Here is a 20,248-nt window from a genome sequence, read left to right as displayed (position 1 = left end):
TGCTTTGTTTGGAGAAAGAGGTGGAACAAAGGAGTTGTTCTTAGTTACATATTTTCTGTATGACGAAAATGTTTTCCCTGCTTCCTGGGGATTGAACTCATCCTCAAGATTTCATTGCGTCTATTTGTTTTAAAATCAGACTTTACATAGACAGCTTTCCATTGTACGATCTAGGTCCCTTTGCAGACGTCCTGTGTGGGCCAGCGTGAAGGTGACCTTCCACCTGCCGCGCCCCCGGCACCACCCGGCTCCTCCCTAAGAGGAGCTGAGCTCTCGCAAGAGTACGGCTGGTCCCAAGTCGGGTCCCAGGTCGCAGTCTGCCTGCTGAGTCCTTGGTTCCATGACGTGCAGGTGCTTTCTTTCCAGATGAAAACAGAAATAAGGCCTCTGCCTTTATCTAATAATCAAGCTTCTAAAAAAATCCATGTAGGTGATAGAAGACCTCAGAAATCGAGGCTCCTCTCCAAAATCAAGGCTCCTTCGCTGGCTGACTTTTATGGTTACGTGTTTACATTTCTACAATGAATAGGTTGGACTACATCTGTTTATTCATAAAAATTGCATTTATTGAGCACCATTTAAGAGGTAGGCCCCAGGCGAGGGGCTGGAGAGTCTGACGGGATGCCTACAGGGCCTTGCCTTTAAGGAATGTATTGCCTTAGAAAAAGGAGTAGCAGTATGATGAAAATAGGAATAGAGGCAGCGTCTGAACGGAAGGACCCTGGCTTCTCCTGACAAGCTTGCCTCTTCTTTGCCTTAAAAACCACATCTGGATAAACCAAGAGACAGAGGCTGGGTGAAGGCATTTCAGGGAGAAGTGGCAGCAGCCAGTGTCCTAACAGATGCGTAAAGGAAAGTATGGCTTGTTCCGAAATTCACCTGAGCCCTAACCCCTTTCCAATGCACAGGTACTGTGACTAGAAAATTCGAAACAGAATTTTCATGCCAAGGGCACCTCCTAACTAGGTGTGGTCTCAGCAAGGAAAACCCCGGCCTTTGCGGGCGCCAGCAAACCGTAAGAAAACAGCACCACCTGTTGGTGGTTATATTTTGGCATCAAAAACATTTCCTTGCCAAGAGCTGGAGATACAGCCTCTTGGATTTCCTGGCCAGGGGGTTGAGAGCCCTCGATCGAGTTCGCCTCTCACACCTTCGCTACCGCGAAGGGTCTGGAATGCGGACCGTCTCTCTCTGCCCGCCTGGTCCCACAGGGGGTCTCACCGCCAGGCCAGACACTTAGAAAGTCAGTACGCACAGCGACCTGGACTCTGCCTCCATCCAACCATCGCCTTGAGACCCAGTTCTCATTTTTGACCCTGAAAAGAAAAATCCCCGTCTCTCTGCAGGTATTTGCAAACAGTTCTCATGGCACTCCTGACCCTTTGTTTCCTTCCTCCAGCCCAGGTATATTCTCTGCTACTCGACTCAAATTTGGAAGAGGTAACTTTAAGACCAGCATCTCGGTCACTTTCCCAGCTGCTCTCTTCTGTAGCCGTAGAGTAGTGAAAATGAGAGCAGCTAGAAGTAAGCATGCAGCTCTGGATATCCCTGGATTAGGGTGGTGTGCAGCTAATGTCTTCCTGGTACCCGAAGGCTGCAGACAGCCTAACACTACATAAACTGTTGTTTTTTAAATTGATAACAACCACCATTGTTTTTTAATATTATTATGATGTCAGTTTGTTCTCTTTTTTGTTTGTGTTTGTTTGTTTGTTTGTAGGGCTGTACCTGTGGCATACGAAAATTCCCAGGCTAGCCACAGCACCACAGCCACAACAATGCAGAATCTGAGCCTCATCTGTGACCTACTCCGCAGCTCACGGCAACGCCAGATCCTTAACCCACTGAGCGAGGCCAGGGATGGAATCTGTGTCCTCATGGATGCTCGTCTGGTTCGTTTCTGCTGGGCCATAACAGGACCTCCGAGAATTGCCTTAATCTAATATGTCCTTTCATGAAGGACTTCCAGTGCATAAATTCCGAGACAATAATCTTTTGCACAACTTACCTTTCAGTTTGCATATTTATGTTTAGCAGATTCCTCATTCTTCACTGTTTTTAGAGAAAAACGTGCCTATTTTTTCCTTTTGGATTATGTGCCCACAAAAACAGTGGTCGTCCCACTGCCCAAGAGAAACTGACTTTGAACCACAGATGTGAGCCACATATGTAATTTAAAATTTTAGTGGCCACAGTCAATAAATGAAAAGCGAAAGGTGAAATTAATTTCAATCATATTATAGTTTAAATAATCCTGCACCCGTTTCCTGTGTGGCGTGGGGGACCCCACACAGCAAGCAATCCTCAAACAGCAGCGGGGTGTTTAGAATTCGATCAACTTGGACAGGTTCCACCCAGAGATCGCATCGAGTCCCGTAGGGAAAGGTTCAGGCCCACGAGACTGTCTTCCACTGCCGATCCCAATGCAGGTTGGTTCCTGAGCCTCTAACTACTGGCTGGAGATTGGAGGTTCCCACAAACCCATCCTTGGGTTCGACTAATTTGCTGGAGCGGTTCGCAGAACTCAAACCCGTTTTCTCACTAGATTACCAGTTTACCATAAAAGGATGTAACTTAGGAACTACCAGACCCAAGAGATGCACAGGGCAGGTGGGGGAGGGCTTGGAGCCCACGCCCCTCTCCCCAGCCCTCCCGTGTTCACCAACCCAGAAGCTCTCCAAACCTTGTTTTGTTTTTAATTTTTCTGGAGGCTTCGTTAGGTAGGCAAGGCTGATTAAATCACGGGCCATTGGTGAGTCATTCAGTGCAGCTCCTCCCCCAATCCCAGAGGCTGCGGGCGTGGAGCTGAAAGGACCACCTCTGTAATCACAGGGTTGGTTCCCAGACAACCAGTCCCCATTCGTAGGTGACCTCCAAAAGTCACTTCATTAACTGAACAAAGGACAGCTTTATGACTCTCATCACTGAGACAATTCCAAGGGCTTTAGGGGTTCTGGGCCAGAAACAGAGAAGAAGACCAAATATATATTTCTTATTAAAAAATCACAATATCACACTATTAACCCAGTGTGTCCAAATACTATCATTTCAACGTGTAATCAGTGTAAAATGCTTTCGTGTGCTGCCGTGGGCTCGTCTTGCACTGTCTTCAAAATGCGGTGTGTGTTTTCTTACGCTGCCAGCACATCTCCATTCGGATGGCAGGGACCAGCTGCTGTGCCGTCAGACTTCGCCATGCTAGGCAGTTTCTACTGAGTTTCCTGTGGGCTCCGTGCAGTACCTGCCTTCTTTTCAGGAGTTCTCACAACGCCTCTGGGACGGATGCTGCTGAGCTCATGTCACAGATGAGCAAACAGAGACAACGTGTTCAGGTACCTTGCCTGAGGACAGCTGTTGGATGTGGCGGAGCTGAGACCAGGCCGTGGGGCTCTGGCTTTAAACGAAGGCACTGAATTAAAGTTAGAGCCATCGGAAGGGGCAGTGTGCTGAATTCTGGGACCTTTATGAGATGATATTGAGGATTAGACCCAGGAGGAGCCTAGTTAACAGCAGGGCACAAGGATGCTGGAAACATGTTTGAGAGAAGGAAATATTTTGAAGCAAAATGTAGGCGGAAGGAGCAGGGTTGGTTTCCCCAGTGAGACACCAGCACCACACCCCTCGGCGTTCCCGTCTCTTCCCCGCGGTGCGTTCCTGTGGCAACTATCTGACTGCCATGACTTCGAACAAATGACTTCTCCTGCTTCCACTTTTTTTTTTTTTGTCTTTTTAGAGCTGTACCCGTGACATATGGAGGTTCCCAGGCTAGGGGGCGAATCAGAGCTGTAGCTGCCGGCCTCCACCACAGCCACAGCAACACCAGATTCTTATTAACCCACCGAGCGAGGTCAGGGATCGAACCCGCGTCCTCATGGATGCTCGTCGGATCCATATTCGCTGTGCCACGATGGGAACTCCTCCCTCCTTCCGTTTTAAACTTCCATCTGGGTAAAAGTATAGGTTCTGCTGACTGGTGCGAATGAAAGCTGGAGTCTCTGAGCGAGCCTGATGCCATGGCTTTGTTACAAAGGTCTGTAAAATATTATCCTGGTGTCATGGATTACACAAACGCTCACAAACGCCGTTTCCCCCTTTCCCCTCACACCATGTTAGAAATGAGTAAAACATGTTTCCCACCACAGTCTGCTTGTACTCGGGGCCTCCACGAACTCATTTAAAGTTTCCAGCTCTTTATAAAAATGTTTTGTTTTTAGCGAAATGTGTTTTTGATCAAGAACATAATTCCACCATTGCGTGTATGTTTCTGAATTAAATATATTTAAGAAACAGGTGCATGGAGGAGGGCCCAGGCCCTGGTGACGGATCCCAGGACTGGAGATTCTTGGGTCTAACCTCCGTCTTAGCATTAGCTCATCAGGGGATCTCAAGAGCAGGAACCAACTTCTGCCCTTACTAATTCACCACCCATTCGGTGTTTTCTCTCTCTCATTTCTGCATTTAAAGAATTGGAAATACAACGACCCGGGAGTTCCCACTGTGGCACAGTGTGTTAAGAACCTGACTACAGCACAGTGGGTTAAAGGATGCCGGGTTGCTGCAGATGCAGCGTAGGCTGGATTCAGTCTCTGGTCTGGGCACCTCCTTATAATGTCGATGCAGCCCATTTTTATATATATTTTTTAAAGGGAAATACACTTGCTTGGTTTTTGTACTTTTGTCAAGACCACAGCATTCGACGCTTGAATGTCCTGTCCTAAGCTGCGGACCAGCTCTGCAACAGCATTAACTCTTTATGACGCTGTTGAATGTGTGGCTCATTTTTTCAGATACGTTACCCGAATCCAAAAAAGCATTGCTTCCCTGCCTCCATCCTGCAGCCCTCACTCTGTGTGGCCGGGAGATGAAGCTGCACATGCCCAGGGTTTGCACGAGCACTGATGACATAATAATCAACTTGAGAAACCCTCACTGGACGCTTTGTGGACGGCTTTACACACATCTCCTGTAGTTCCGGGGGCAGCAGTGTTGCTCCAGTGAATGGAATTAAGTATTTTTTTAAAATTAAAAAATTAAAATAAGCAAAAAATAGTTAACTTTTTTTTTAAGCCAGAGCTTTCAGCTTTCTCTCTCTCTTTTTTTTTTTTTTTTTTTTTTTTTTTTTGGCTTTTGTCTTTTTAGGGCCACACCTGCAGCATGTGGAGGTTCCCAGGCTAGGGGTAGTGCTGTAGCTGCCGGCCTACACCACAGCCATAGCAACACCAGATCCGAGCCGCGTCTGTGACCTACACCACAGCTCATGGCAACGCCAGATCCTTAACCCACTGAGCAAGGCCAGGGATCGAACCCGCAACCTCATGGTTCCTAGTCAGATTTGTTTCCGCTGGACCACGACAGGAACTCCCTCAGCTTTCATATCACTAAGTTTATGATTGTGTTTCAGTAGAGGAAAGAGCCAGTTAGTGAAAAAGACTGCTCCTTGCTTTCATCTTTATCCAGTGTATCAAATCAGTCTGTTATCTTTTCTTTGCTTAATTGCGGTGAAGATTACATAATTTAAAAATAGTTATTTTTAAGGGAACAGTGCAGTGGCATTTTGTACCTTCAACTCTGTCGAGGAATCACCAAGCTTTTCTAGTTCCAAGATCTTTCTAGCCTCCCGAAGTACACCCCGCTACCCGTTCAGCGGTTTCCTCCCTCTCCTCAGCCCCTGGTGAACACAGTTGGCTTTTGTGTCTCTGGATTTACCCGTTCTGGATGTTTCACATAAATGGATGCCTACGACGTGGCGCCTTTTGTGTCGGATTCCTTTCATTTGGCGTGATGTTTCAAGGTTCGCCCACGTTGTATCCGTTATCATCCCGTCATTGCTTTTTATGGAGGACCACTATTCTGTTACGTGCTGTATCCATTCATCTGCTGATGCCCATTGAGTTATTTCCATCCTTGGACTATTGTGACAGGGGTGCTGTACTTGTTTGACTACCTGTTTTCCATTCTTTTGGGTTTATGCCTAAGGGGAGAGTCGTGGGGCCATGTGGTATTTCTACATTTAACTTTTTGAGGAACTATCCACCTGATTTCCATAGCAGCTGAACCACTTTACATTCCAGCTCGCAATGCAAAAGGGTTCCAGTTTCTCCACAGCCTCGCTAACACTTATTTTGTTTTTATCATTAGAGCCGTCCTGGTTTGTGTCAAATGGTCCCTCGCTGTGGTTTTGATTTACATTTTTCTTTTTTTGGCTTTTTTTTTTAGGACCGCACCCAGGGCACATGGAGGTTCCCAGGCGAGGGGTTGAATGGAGCCATAGCCACAGAAACGCCGGATCCTTAACCCACTGGGCGAGGCCAGGGATCAAACCTGCATCCTCATGGATACCAGTCAGATTCGCTCCTGCTGAGCCACAGTGGGACCTCCTTGATTTCCATTTTTCCGATGACTAATGACGCTCAGTGTCTTTTCATGCGCTTGTCAACCCTTTGTAGATCTTGGAAGAAGTGTCTGTTTGATTCTTTTGCTCATTTGTAATCAGTTTGTCTTTTTTATTGTTGACTATAAGCATTGTTTTTATGTTCCGGATACTAGATCTTATCATATATATGAATTAGAAAGTATTTTCTCCATTCCTTATGTTGTACAGACTTTATTGATAATGTCTTCTGATTCACACAATTTTTAATTTGATGAAGTCTGATCTATTTATCAATTTATCTATTTTTTTTAATTTATCTGTTATTCTCTTTTGCTATTTTACTTTGGGTGTCTTATCTAAGAATCCGCTTGTCAAATTCAAAGCCATGAAGATTTTTACACCTATATTTTCTTCTAAGAATTTCCTGATTTTTAACTCTTATATTAAGGTCATTAATTCATCGAGTTAATTTTTTTTTTTTTTGTCTTTTTTTCTCTTTTAGGGCTGCGCCTGTGGCACATGGATTTTCCCAGGCTAGGGGTCAAATCGGAGCTGTTGCTGCTGGCCTACACCACAGCCACAGCAACACCAGATCCAAGCTGGGTCTGCGACCTACACCACAGCTCACGGCAACGCCAGACCCTCAACCCACTGAGCGAGGCCAGGGATCGAACCCACAACCTCATGGCTCCTAGTTGGATTCGTTTCTAACGACGGGACCTCCCCACTGAGTTGACTTTTGTGTATGATGTAAGGTAAGGGTCCTGTTTACTCCTCTTTCTTTTTTTTCTCCTTCCTAGGAACCCTTGAAAACAAGGAACTGCATGTTTTTAACCTGACTTCTCTAACCAAGTCTGAAAACGTTTTATCTGCCACACTGTATTTCTATATCGGAGAGCTAATCAATGCCACCCTGAGCTGCCCAGCCTCCCGAGGATGCTCACACCACGCTCAGAGGAGGCACATTCAGATCAGTCTCTCCGCGTGGGTCCTCCAGCTGAGCAGAAACCAAAGTCAACTCCTGGGTCATCTGTCAGTGGATGTAGCCAAACCTCATCGAGACATGGCGTCCTGGCTGTCTAAAGACATCACTCAACTTCTGAGGAAGGCCAAAGAAAACGAGGAGTTTCTCATAGGATTTAACATTACTTCCAGGGGACACCAGCTGCCAAAGAAGGTGATACCCTTTCCCGAGCCTTATATCTTGGTATATGCCAACGATGCTGCCATTTCTGAGCCAGAGAGTGTGGTAGCCAGCTTACAAGGACACAGGAATTTCCCTGCTGGAGCTGTGCCCAAACTGGATCGCCACCTTAGGGCTGCCCTTTCTACGGAAAGGCGGAGGAAGCGTTCTGCTGGGCTGCTGCTGCCTCTGCAGAACAACGAGCTTCCTGGGGCAGAGTATCAGTACAAGGAGGATGGGGTGTGGGAGGAACGAAAACCTTATAAGACCCTGCAGACGCAGCCCCCTGAGAAGAGTAAGAACAAAAAGAAGCAGAGAAAGGGACCTCACCAGAAGAGCCAGACGCTCCAGTTTGATGAACAGACCCTGAAAAAGGCAAGAAGAAGGCAGTGGATCGAGCCTCGGAATTGTGCCAGGCGGTACCTTAAGGTGGACTTTGCGGATATTGGCTGGAGTGAGTGGATCATCTCCCCCAAGTCCTTCGATGCCTATTACTGCTCCGGAGCCTGCCAGTTCCCCATGCCAAAGGTAGCCCCTCTTCTTTGTCCCACTTCCTGTCTCTTTGTAGGAAGATACAAGTTGAGCGTGTGTTTCATTTACAGACTCCGTCCAGACCTTCCTTCCGTGCGTTCTAAAGCCTAACAGGTAACATGGTTGTGCTTGGTTTTTCTTTGATACTTATTGAAGCGAAATGACGTCAATATTGGCGTGAAGAAGAACAGGAGAAAAAAAACGTGTGTGTAAAACGTATTTTCTTTTGCGGTGCGTTTTCAGCTGCATGGCCACCTCTGCATCTGAATCTGTCCACAGCAAGCCCCAACTGCTAGAAGGCTGATCTCTGAAGGGCTTCAGGGAACGAGTGCATATATGTCAGGAGGGAAAGATGAGCGGGTTTGATGCAGAACATTCCTGAGAGTCTCTCGTGAGGTGAACCGTCGCCGCAGGGGTCAGGATCCGGCTTGAGCCAGGTCCACTGGCCTCGTGAAATGTACTTATTTCATTTGCTTCCTGGGTGAATATCAGAAAGGAAGTCAGAACAGGATAAGACTTGTTTCACCCAGCCAGAGCTCACCTGAATCTCTTCTAAAATCAATAGGGACTGAAGGTTATCCAATAAGTACTTGGTACCTTGACAAATACACTCTCAGAAGCCTCCCAAACCCCAGCAATGCGTGTCTATTCTCTTTGAATTTAGGGCTAATAAAACACAGTGGTGACTCCCGGCCTTCAGTTAAGCTATGGCTACACTTTTATTCTTAGCTTGTAACAAATTGAATCTCTGTTATACAAAAAGTGACCCTAAGCAATAGAAACCAGAGGAAGAATAGGAGCAGGGGGTTTTGTGTGTTTGTTGCAAAACTTGAAGGGAATCAGCTTCTGCTATTGTACGTTAATGAAGGGGAGAAAAAAGCTTTGCCACAAAAGGGGACCAGCTTCAGATAATAGATCTTTAAAGTGGCATGTTCATGCTGCAGTCCTGTGGTTTCTGGGAAGCAAAGGGAAACACAGGTAAAGCAAGGCCAGGTCAGCCTCAGGGCCAGGAGCTTGACTAAAATCCCATTTTCCTGTTAGAATGTTTCGGGGGGATGAGCTTTCTACATGTGGAATCTTGTGGAGTCCATCTTTTGTAAACTCAAACCCAAAGTAAGGGTTATATACATTTACAATGGTATAAACAACCTTATCTTGTCTAAATATTTATAAAGGATATTTTACTGATCAAACGAAACTTGCTCAAACGGGGATAGCATTTAAAACAACGCAACCAATAAAATGGGGAGTGACGAAGCTTTCTTTTCCATTGTGACTAGCTCTGGGGCATGGAGAGGCGACGAGGGATTCAAAACATTTCTAAATCTGGGGTGACTGATTTTAAGTGGGTCTCTGAGTCTTCCAAACAATCCCTCTGACTGTCACAGACAGATTTCTCCCAGGTCACGTCTTCCTCTTTCCTCTTAACTCCAGATTTGAGGATCAGGGAGCCAGATAATGTGGAGCTGCTCAGACAGTCAGTCCGTCAGTCAAGATCTGACCTTGCTCCACAATCTCCCGTCCCCTGTTGGCTTTGCTTGCTTTTCCTGTTCAAAAACCTCGCTGTTGATTCCACAGGTCTCTTTCACGGTGCTCAGTCATCTAATGAATCATACTTTAAAACCAAAGAGGAGTAAGTTAAGGAGCGTGGAGATAAGTTTAAGGAAAGAAGCGCGTTTGTGCAAGTTTCGTGCTCAGTCGTAGCTGGGTGTCTTAACCTTGACGCGCCTGCACATTGTCTGGCGAGCTTGTTAATCCATAAATTCCGATCCAGTGGCTCGGGCGGTAGAGCCCAAGCTTCTGCATGTGTAACAAGCTCCTAGATGTTGTCGATGCTGCTGGTCCACACGTCGTCAAACCCCTTTGGCTTAAAACTTGATTCTCCCTCTTATCAGCTATGGTTTGGGGAGAGACGTTACTCAAACCCTCTGTATCTTAGTTTCCTCATCTTTGAAACAGGTGCAATGATGAACAGAAACATTACAGTGCGTACATAAGAAGAATGGTGGAAAATGAGATTCTAGAGCATCTTGTGCTTAGTAGGCAGTCAATACATTTCTTGCTATTGATGGGACCGTGAACAATCATGGTTGAAATGAGCAGAAAATCAAATGTATGGTCTTAAAAAAAAACCATGTAAGAAAAGGGATCGAAAGAATAAAAGACTCAAGACAAGAAAGCGTTTTGTAAGATGTTTCTTGTCCCCTTTGGAACATCACGAATTCTCCATTTCGGGTCCGACAGTCCCCAAGCTCTTTGGAGGGGGAGAGAATCAGGGGTGCGTAGAAGGCAGGACTGGACTCATGACACGATTTGTCGAGACTTGGTGTCAACGCTCGGGGGAGACGTAACAGGAGTGCGTGTGGAGTTTTCTCTCGGAGCTTGAGATGGGTCTGCATGCCGAGTTGAGACTGGAAGCTTGGCGGCGACCTGCAGTTCTGTCTCTCATCACCTTGTGTGATCTGCTTAGCTTTTAAAGCTTCCTGGTGGCTCCCTTTATGCCATCCAGGCTTTGTGTCTTTCAAGGGGGAGCCGTTGCCAGAAGGATGGGGAGCTCGAAGGAGCATGAAGCTGGGACATCGAGGGTTATTCATCAGCATCGCTGTTTTCAGCACAGCGTCCAACGTGGGGCTCGGAGTAAACCACTTCAATGAAACTATTGTCTGAGCAACAGAGAAAATAAGGTCTCTGACCAGATCCGTATAAACACATGTGGACTAAGTGAGGCGCCAAGGAACTTTCAGTCTGTGGATATACACTTTGCCCCAGAGGAAGAGGCTCCCAGGCCGGTCCTCTCTGCCGGCCCGCCTTCCTCTGGCCTCCGGAGCGCGAGCTGCTCCCGAGGGCCGGGCGCTCCGTCTGCAAAAGTCGACAACCTGTCTGTAATTCAGAACAGCTGTGTTCTGCCTTTCCCAAATTCCAGGCTTTGCCCTTTCGCTGATTCCAATTAGATAGTTTCTGGGCTGTCACACCCACGTGGGCCGGACTGGAAAATCGTGGCACGAAGCCCCACGGCCCACGTCGGGAACGAAGGCTCGCCGATGAACCCTCTCCCTGCTATTGCGTCTGTAATCAGACCCCACTCGGGACAGCGCCCGCGGCGTGGCAGGCAGGCGCGGGCCTGACCGCCGCAGGGTTCATTCACAGACACCGCAGCTTGGATTTTTCTGATTTCTAGCCCCTACAGCCAATGTGTTCTCCCAGGGGGAGGCCCCTGGAATTCTGCCATGAGATGAAAAACACCCCTAGAGCTTTAGCCAAGTCGTATGCCTTTGCCTCCCCTCACCGCCATAGCAGAGAAGGAAAACAGAGACTCCAGATGAAAAGGATTGAGCCCTGGCTGCGGACAGAGGTCCAGGGGACCCAACAAGGATTGGAGGAATGAGGTCATTTTTGCATGGATTGGGGCAAAGGCTGGGAAGAGCAAAGACAGAATTCGAGAGCAAAGAAGCTCAACTCTTGAACCAAGCATCTTATGTAAAGAAGAAATTCACATGGAATGAGTGCAAAATGATACACCCTCAATTAGTCTCCTGAGGCCTCCAGTTCCGACCTCTGAGTGTGAAGAGGAACTCGAAGAGCCCCGAATCCTGATGGACTGAGCTACCGAAGCAAGAGAAGGACCGCAGTGGATGCTGACAGGACGTTTCGCCCCCAGCAAAGAGAGAGACGGCGGAAGGAGATTACACGGGTTTGCACGTGTCGTTGCTGGTTTCTTAAGCTACATAAGTAAAGCGGGTTCCGAGCGCTGTGATGGGATCCCCAAAGCAAACGAACACGGCAGCCCGGCAGACGCTCGACACCCGCGGATGAGCGCATGGATCTTTTGCGCATGACGGAATTATCCCTGGTTGTGGCAGCTGGATCAGAGGATTCCACAGGGAGGAAGGAGAGGGGGCAACTCCCTTAGAAAACTGAGCGGTCCCTGATAAGACACACCAGCCGGGGATCATGGGCTTGTGCCTGGATTCCACTGAGCCCACCAGAGACGGCTTGTGGTTCCTGAATCTATCATTTGTGAGTTGGAGATTTTTTTTTTTAAAGGACAGGAATTTTCCTAGGGAACACCCATGAATATTTTCCATAACTACACCGGGTCATTTGCTCAGAACCTTTTATTTTTGTTGATGGGAATTATTTCCACAGAAATAGGTACAGTGAAGGGTATGCTATTATTTCTAAGTATTTCATCCATTTGGCAAGTATTTATTCAGTGCCCAGAGCCTATTCGGCTGCAGGACTGAGGACCAGGAGTGCTCAGCAGGACTTACGGGTTAAGTCCTCATCCACTTAAATAGATCTGCTTCTATGAAAATTAAACAGTATGGGAAGGAGGCGTGAAAACATTCGCAAGAGCAGAATATTGTCAGAAAACCTTTGACTTAAAAAAATCCTTTTGGGCATTATCGTGTGCTGTTTGAATGACTGAATCTTAACATAAATCAATAGAGAAGAATGAAGGGCTGCAAAGGTTTTCTTTAGAAATCACTGATAATGATGAAATAGCCAACGGTGGCCGTTGACCTCTGTTGGATGGTATGGATGGCTGTTTGTGCCAGTTACACAGATGGCATTGATGCCATGGGGCACAGGATAAGCAACACGGAACAACACAGACTTCCCATCTTTTTTTTTTTTTTTTTGGCCACACTCTCAGCATGTGGAAGTTCCTGGGCCAGGGACTGAACCCAAGCTGCTGCAGTGATAAGGCCAGACCCCTAACCAGCTGCACCGCAGGAGAACTCCTGGACTTCCTATGCTCTGGGGGAGAGCAGACCTAGCTTTGCAAAGCTACGTAATTGAAAGTTAACTATTCTTTTTAACACACACTTAAAATCTCCGAAGAAAGAGTCAGGAAAGGAGCTGGCCACATCCTCAAGACTGATTTTTACGTAATTTATGCCTGTTAGCAGTCACATTGAAATCTAATGTAGAGATAATTTTTTTTTTCACTGAAATATTTCACTTGCTTCTCCCTTGGCTTCTATGTTTGCCTAAACTTTTACCTTGTTCCAGTTTCCCACCCGGGGAGCGCTTGGTGTATAAAATTAGAATACCAATTCACCAGGGGCAGAGGTGCCTCTGAAACATTGCTTGAAATCTTGAAATTAAAAAGCCAGAGTTTTGGCCGAAATCCCACTTCTGACCTGACATGTGATTCTGGCAAGTCGCCACATTCCTGTTTCTAAATGCATTTGAATTGAAATGGAAACAAAACTAGTTTTACCTGCTCAGAAGAGACACCGGGGAGCACCCAGGTGGAAGAGGAGGCACCTCGTGAAGAGGCCCTCGCCGCGCTGGCAGTGCCGAGGCAGCCTTGGGCCTGGAGCAGGGACGCTCCTCCAAGCGGAGCAGGCTGGCCGGCGCGCTAAACAGAGCCACCTGTGCCCCAGGTCAGCTCGCGGTCCCATCTGGCATTTCTCAGGAACAGATTTTACCCAGGCGTCTTGGGTCAAACTTCTGACAGCCCTGGGATTGTCTCTGGCCCCCTGGAGTAGTCCCAGAGTATATGCCCCGGTTTCGAAGCCGGTGCAGGCGACAGTGTTCGAATCTGAACCCGTGGAGCAACAGTGCCCCCCAGCGGCCAGCGGTGTGGTCTTCTTAAGCCCAGTTAGGAAGTAATCCCCTCGATTCGTCCTGGTGGAAATGATGAAATGTCAGTGCCTCTTGACATGCTTGGTGTTATTTTTGAAACAAAGTGTGAACACCACTGGAGCAGTGGCAGAAATACTTACGGGAAATAGGTGCTTGTTGAATAGGTTCTTTATGATTAGCAGAGGCTCAAGATCAAGTCTTTTCTGTGGCAGTCCTGTTAGTGAAAACCTGGGATGAGTGTTCCCGTGGTGGCTCTGTGGTTAATGAACCCAGCTAGTATCCATGAGGTTCGACCCCTGGCCTCGCTCAGGGGGTTAAAGATCCGGGTTGCTGTGAGCTGTGGTGTGGGTTGCAGATGCGGGTCCGATCTGGCGCTGCTGTGGCTGTGGCGTAGGCCAGTGGCTACAGCTCCAATTCAACCCCGAGGCTGGGAACCTCCATATGTCGCAGGTGCAGCCCTAAAAAGACAAAAGACAAAAACCAAAAAAAAAAACAAAACAACCTAGGGTTTATGAACCCCTGTGTTTGGAAACTAAGTCATTTTTCATTAAACGATGCTTGCTTAGAAATCTGGATTCAGATCCTCACTGTACCGTCTACACAACTTTGGACAAGTCATTTCTGAGTCTATTTCTCTATCTGTAAAATGCAAGAAAGGGTAGTTTCGTTGTAAGGATTAGAAATGCTACATGTACCATGCCTGGCACATAGCAGACACTTAGTAAATGACAGACACTTAGCATCATTTTGGTGCGGGCAACACTGAAGACTGGGCTAAATGGGCAATGATGCCAGGGCTTTAGTAGGTTGTGGAAAGAAATGTGTACTCTACACATCTTGGTGACGGAGGGTGGAAGAGCGTATGTTCCGTCTAACTTGTGTTCTCTCATTTCTTTTCTAGTCTTTGAAGCCATCAAATCACGCCACCATCCAGAGTATAGTCAGAGCTGTGGGGGTTGTTCCTGGAATTCCTGAGCCTTGCTGTGTGCCAGAGAAGATGTCCTCACTCAGTATCTTATTCTTTGATGAAAATAAGAATGTGGTCCTTAAAGTATATCCAAACATGACGGTGGAGTCTTGTGCTTGCAGATAACCTGGCAAAGAGCTCATTTGGAAGCTTCCTTCAATCATTAGTTTATTTTCATGGACTTTTTTTTTCTTGCACTGCCAATGCATTTCATTTCAAAAGATTTTTTAATAGTCAAAAGAGAATGAGCAAGTAGACGGACGCTTTCTGCTAAGGAGACCTGGACTGTGTTTCTGAATGTAACTAAAAGCAAGATTTTAGTAAATGTGGACGTCTCCTTTTTTTAAAAAAAAAAGTGCACAAGAAAAATGATGGCGCAGACTGTTTTTAGAACTGTTCAAGAACACACACTCATCTATTTTTGTAAAATGGGCTTTGAAATTAGGTTGAAAAAGGAACCAGGAGCTTATCCTTTACCTCTGCTCCTGGAGACTAGAGTCACTTCCTCTTTAAAGTCGGCTTATTGCCTTAGATTCCTGAGCAACTCAGCAAGTGCTTATAATCCAGTCAGCTTCGATGTTTATCTTAAAATGTGTTGAGACTCTTGTTTCCCTGTGTTTTCCACAGGTCATCGTGTGGCTGGTTGCGTGGCGAGTGCGTGTTGAATGCCAGTGTGTGTGTGTGTGTGTGTGTGTGTGTGTGTGTGAGCGCGGGGCCAGGGGCCTGCGCCCTCCGTAGGCAGGTTTGCCTGACATGGTTTTATAATTCAGTCGGCACAGGATTCTGTCGGGGTTTTGGTGTTTGGTTTTTTCCATTTCATGTCCTGGCAAGCACTGTTCAATTCTGAGAACTTCACCAAAAGGGAGAGAGTCACCCAAGAGCACGTGCCCAGAGCCCCTCCGTAGCCCGGCCGTCTGTAGTCGTAAATATCCACGTTTTCGTTTCACGGCTCCAGGAAAGGGCAACAGCAACCCAGGTTTCAGAAACCCAGGTTGTTTCCGCTTTGGTATCCTTTCTCCACAAGTACTTTCTTGTGTTCTTTTAAATTGAACTTAAAAACTCAATTACATGTTTATTTCTCCTCCTGTGCCTTTACTTGCTAGCAAGTAATCAACAGATACCAAGGCTCAGAAATGGATGGAACATGGTTGATTTCTTGAAGTGACCCATCTAAGCACGATCACATGTTCAGTACCATTGTTCAGCCACGAGCAGGTCCAGGCACTCTTCTCACACGGATCAAGCCTTTAGGCTCAGACATGGAATCTACACTTTAGCAAAGCTTTTACTAAAAATTATCCCCCAAGAAAGGGAGTCAAATACAGACGCCTCTTTGTTTTCTCCCTTCCCACGCGTCCTAAATACCTCCTCTGACACTTTTGCTCTGGAAAAATTGTTTCAAAGATCTTTTCCTCACTGTGTTTATGTGTGTGACAGAATGTTTTCGGACTGTGGATTGTTGCTGATGCTCCACCTGCGGTGAATCCCTATCTCAGTTCAGTCTGACCTCATCCGAGACAAACAAGCCAATTCAGAGGTTGGGAAGTATCAGGAGACACAGGGTTTTGTTCTGTCTCTGCCTATAGCTATCCCGGCGGTGGCTCATAATTTAATCAATATTAGTTGAGCATCTACTTTGGAAAAGGCACTTGTTAACTGTGTGTCTTTAGGGTTCTCATTGGTTAAATGAAGAGGATGACGAGCTGAGTTATAAGAGCCTTCTGCCGCTGAAAGTTTGAGCTTATAACACTTGCTGTGTCCTACACAGCTTTCTGGATTAGTCGGTAGTGATGGAGCTAAAAACTGCAAGTGTCACTGTTCCTAAACCCAAGACAAAACCATCTTGCACCTGGGTGTTTGTGAGCGAGGATGGCCTTCCACGTGGCTTAAGCAGTGTTTCTCTTTTACTGGAAACCCATTAGTAGAGTGCCATGAAGCGGAGTTCGTGGCCGCTTTCGGAGTGTGTCCGGATGCCGCGAAGTAGACACACCTGTTCTGAATAACGAGCGACATCCTGCTGCCCGAGGTACTGTGGTTTCTTCCAGCGCATTTTTGGTTCTGGTGGTATAAAGATTCAGAAAGACATTAGGGGTGAAATGATTTCTTCATCATTTTTATCAAAATTTTGAAAGCAAAAGTCTATAACAGAAGTGAGCCAATGTGTGGCTGCCCAATCCTGGTCATAGTGCCTTTCAAAAAGAAAACTTTCATGGGTAGATTGGATGAAATTCTTACTTTTGTTTTTTCTAGAGGTGTTATCAACCAAAACCTCTAGCAATTCGCAGTGGTACTTCTCAGCCTGCTTCTATCCAGATGTCTGTCTGTTACCTTTCTTAGTTTAAATTGATGCCCACTTGATACAGATTAAATCCTTACAATAGCCAAAAAAAAAATCTCTAAATAATAAAAATGTCCAGTGTTTTAACTAAGTTTTAAGGAACACTTGATATGACAAAATTACAACACAGTGAAAAATCGTGGATAGTCTCTTAGCAATCAAACTAGTTTTTGACCAGTAGTTATTTCTCAGTGACCTTATAACCATAATTTTCTACTCTATTGAGGAATATTATGGTACAAATGGGAAAAAGTTTAGTCTCAAAAAACAGAGGAAGATTGCTTTTTAATAGTAGGTGTTGAATTAAATGAGTTATTTTAATTAATAAAAATTTATATGAAGTAGTGGGAAAATTGAGTGACTCTTTCACACTTTGTTAGTTACTAGTGTCTCTGTAATGACTATATAAACTTTTTATAGCTCTTCTGATATTAAAGTGGCATTAATGAGAAAAGAAATCATATTTATAATGCTATTTCCTATCATGCCTTTTTCTCTTCTTCTCTCCTCCGACCACCTTCCCACCCCGATTCCTCCACATGAGACACACACACACACACACACACACACACACAGAGTCACTTAAAAATGAATTTTTTGAATAACTGTTTTGAATTCAAATTCAATTCAGGGGCTGCTGATGTCAATATAGTATTTTCAAAGTATTTTGTTGTAGCCTGTGTAAATACTATACCATTTACAGGGTTTGGGGTTGTAGAATTTAAACTGGAAGATCGGACTCCCCAGATCTCAGGACGGCAACAGTCCAGGCCAGTTTTACACCCATCTGGCTGTACACTAACTGATGATCATTCATTAAGATTGCTTACCGTAATGTTCCTGGAAAAAATCTTTTTGCCCATTTATTATTTTCATAGGCAGTCATCTGTGTATAACATACTACATCAGCCTGGCTTCTAAATTTTTTTTTTTTTTAGGGCCAAACCCACCGGTTATGGAGGTTCCTAGGCTAGGCGTCGAACTGGAGCTGCAGCTGCTGGCCTTTGCCACAGCCACAGCAGCATAGGATCTGAGCTGCGTCTGCAGCTTGCGTCTACAGCTCACAAAACGCCAGATCCTTAACCCACTGAGTGCAAGCAGAGATCGAGCCGGCTTCCTCATGGATACTAGTCGGGCTTGCTACCACTGAGCCACAGAGAGAACGCTAAAATTTTTTCTATAGTTACATTATTCGAGTCTTTCACTTTTCTCTGTGCTAGCAAGTCATGTCTGGATATTGATTTGGTTGAATCAAGGTGGGTTAGAAAATAGCTTTGCACACCTGATGTGTAAGATTTATCGTGAGATTAAATATCTTGGGTGAGTCTGACTTCTCTGTGTATCTTTTTTCCCTTGAGAATATTGTATCTTAATGTAGTTCATAGGTGCTTAAATGATCCCTTTTCCTGAGAAGCAAGCCTTCCCTTCAGCTTTCCACAATAGTTTTTGTAAATGTTTTAGTTGAGAGCTGAATGCTGTACAGTCGAGGGCAATTTTAAAAATATATAGTATATATGTATATGGAAAAACTTTAAAGATGCTTTTAATTTATTTAATGACTGTTGCCTTCCTATAATGGTAATAATTTTCATACTTAGATGGTGAGAAAAAAAGTCATTTTACTAAGGTCATTACTGTGCAAAATGACACTCGGTTCTTTAGGACACTCCCTCAGGGGTGTACTGCAGTGAGACTGTGAAGGACGCCTCCCTGCCGACGTGTAAGCTTTGCTGCCTTTGTATACGGCCCTCCAGGAATGGGGAGCTTGTCGCAATACAGTTTGGAAATAAAATTGCTTCACTGAACTCTTCCCCATTCTCTCCTACGTATCATTGGGAAAGGCTGCACTTTCAAAACGTGGGAAAAGTGGAAAGCGAGGCTGCATCTGAAAAGAGATAATAAAGCTCTTGGGCACAGAGGTGAAAATTTTCGGATGGTGTCATGAATGGAGCATCATGAGCTATAAACAATATGACATGAAATGTAACTAACCCTGTGGACAATGCTGAGATATACCCATAAGGGACATTCTTGTGTCTTCCAAACTCGAGAAACTGAATCTAAATTGTTTCATTCCCCTCACCCACCCCCTGACATCTCTTGTTTAACCACAAACTGCGTGTCTCCCACTTAGAGATTTTTTTTATTCCAGATGCCTGCATTACTCCTTTTAAAAATATTTTTCATTTACTATTATTATTATTGGTGTCTTTGTAGGGCCACACCCACAGCATATGGAGGTTCCCAGGCTAGGGGTCGAAGCAGAGGTATAGCTGCTGGCCTACGCTACAGCCACAACGACGCAGGATTCGAGCCACATCTGTGACCTACACCACAGCTTATGGCAACACCAGATCCTTAACTGACTGAGCAAGGCCAGGAATCGAACCTGTGTCCTCATGGACGCTAGTCAGATTCGTTAACCGCTGAGCCACGAAGGGAACTCCCCTGCATTACTCTCTCAACAGTAGCTTTATTTCATCTGTCATTGTTGCCACGTCCTGTCCATTTTAGCCTGGCAGGCATATAATGTAATGCATCTGATCATTAAGATATACTGCACCGTTTTTGTTTAGGCCGTACCTTACTCTTTAAAAAGAAAAATGACCTGAGACTAAGAGATAAAATATGCTTTCGTATTATTTCCACTCATCTAATTTATCTCTGCTACATTTATTCGGGCTGTGATGTTTGATTAAACACTGGAGCATTTTAGAACCATCAGAGACTTTAAAGATCCTGCGGAGCAAGTGTCTCAGCCTCTCCGTGTCTCACTTCTCTCACCTGTAAAATGGGGCGGGAAACTTCTTGCCCTACAGGGTTGTTAGAAGGTTTAGTGAGAGAATACATGCAAACTACACTGCCATGCACTGGAAGCAGAATGAAGACTTAGTTACTGTCAATTAGTATCATCTGGTCTGGTCTTCCCATTTTCCGCATGAGGAATTGCAGAAAAGATGTGTATACATACTGGGACGACTACTCCTCACACCCACCTCTGAAAACCGGCTCTGTCAACAGAAGCGGGTTCCTTGACACCAACAAAGACAGGCATCTGACAGCTCAGAGAGGGAACAATGACTGTGGCGCAGATAGAACACGGAGCCTGGCAGAGGAAGCGGGGGGCTGCCTTGTTCCTGATAATACTCCCGGTTCTGCCCCTGTCTCTCAGAAGCTGCATTTCCTGAGCACGGAGGACATGAGCTAGCGCTGCAAACTCAACGTGCTCCCTTTGGCTTAAGTAGGTGTGAGCCCTTGTCT

General features: G+C 45.8%; 1 protein-coding gene across 3 annotated transcripts in view; it reads left to right on the top strand.

The window, feature by feature from the left end:
- BMP3 (bone morphogenetic protein 3) overlaps positions 1–18,797 on the top strand; it is a 29,948-nt gene extending 11,151 nt beyond the window's left edge. Inside the window, exons 2-4 of one of the 3 annotated variants that reach the window (XM_084970736.1) lie at positions 3,144–3,332; positions 7,174–8,084; positions 14,584–18,797. In XM_084970736.1, the coding sequence (XP_084826862.1) occupies positions 7,437–8,084; positions 14,584–14,775 (840 nt within the window). In that variant the 5' untranslated portion in view covers positions 3,144–3,332; positions 7,174–7,436 and the 3' untranslated portion in view covers positions 14,776–18,797. The remainder of the gene's footprint in view (positions 1–3,143; positions 3,333–7,173; positions 8,085–14,583) is intronic. The other 2 variants (XM_084970735.1, NM_001206388.1) reach the window with 2 other exon arrangements.
- Positions 18,798–20,248: the final 1,451 nt, after the last annotated feature.

Source organism: Sus scrofa, chromosome 8 (assembly GCF_054392235.1).
Source record: "Sus scrofa isolate SSC_HxYL_T2T_F1_AM1 chromosome 8, Sscrofa_HxYL_maternal_Yorkshire_Landrace_v2.0, whole genome shotgun sequence".
In the NCBI taxonomy this organism is placed as follows: domain Eukaryota; kingdom Metazoa; phylum Chordata; class Mammalia; order Artiodactyla; family Suidae; genus Sus; species Sus scrofa.
Note: the sequence above shows the minus strand (reverse complement) of the source record. Positions and strands in the feature narration are given on the sequence as shown.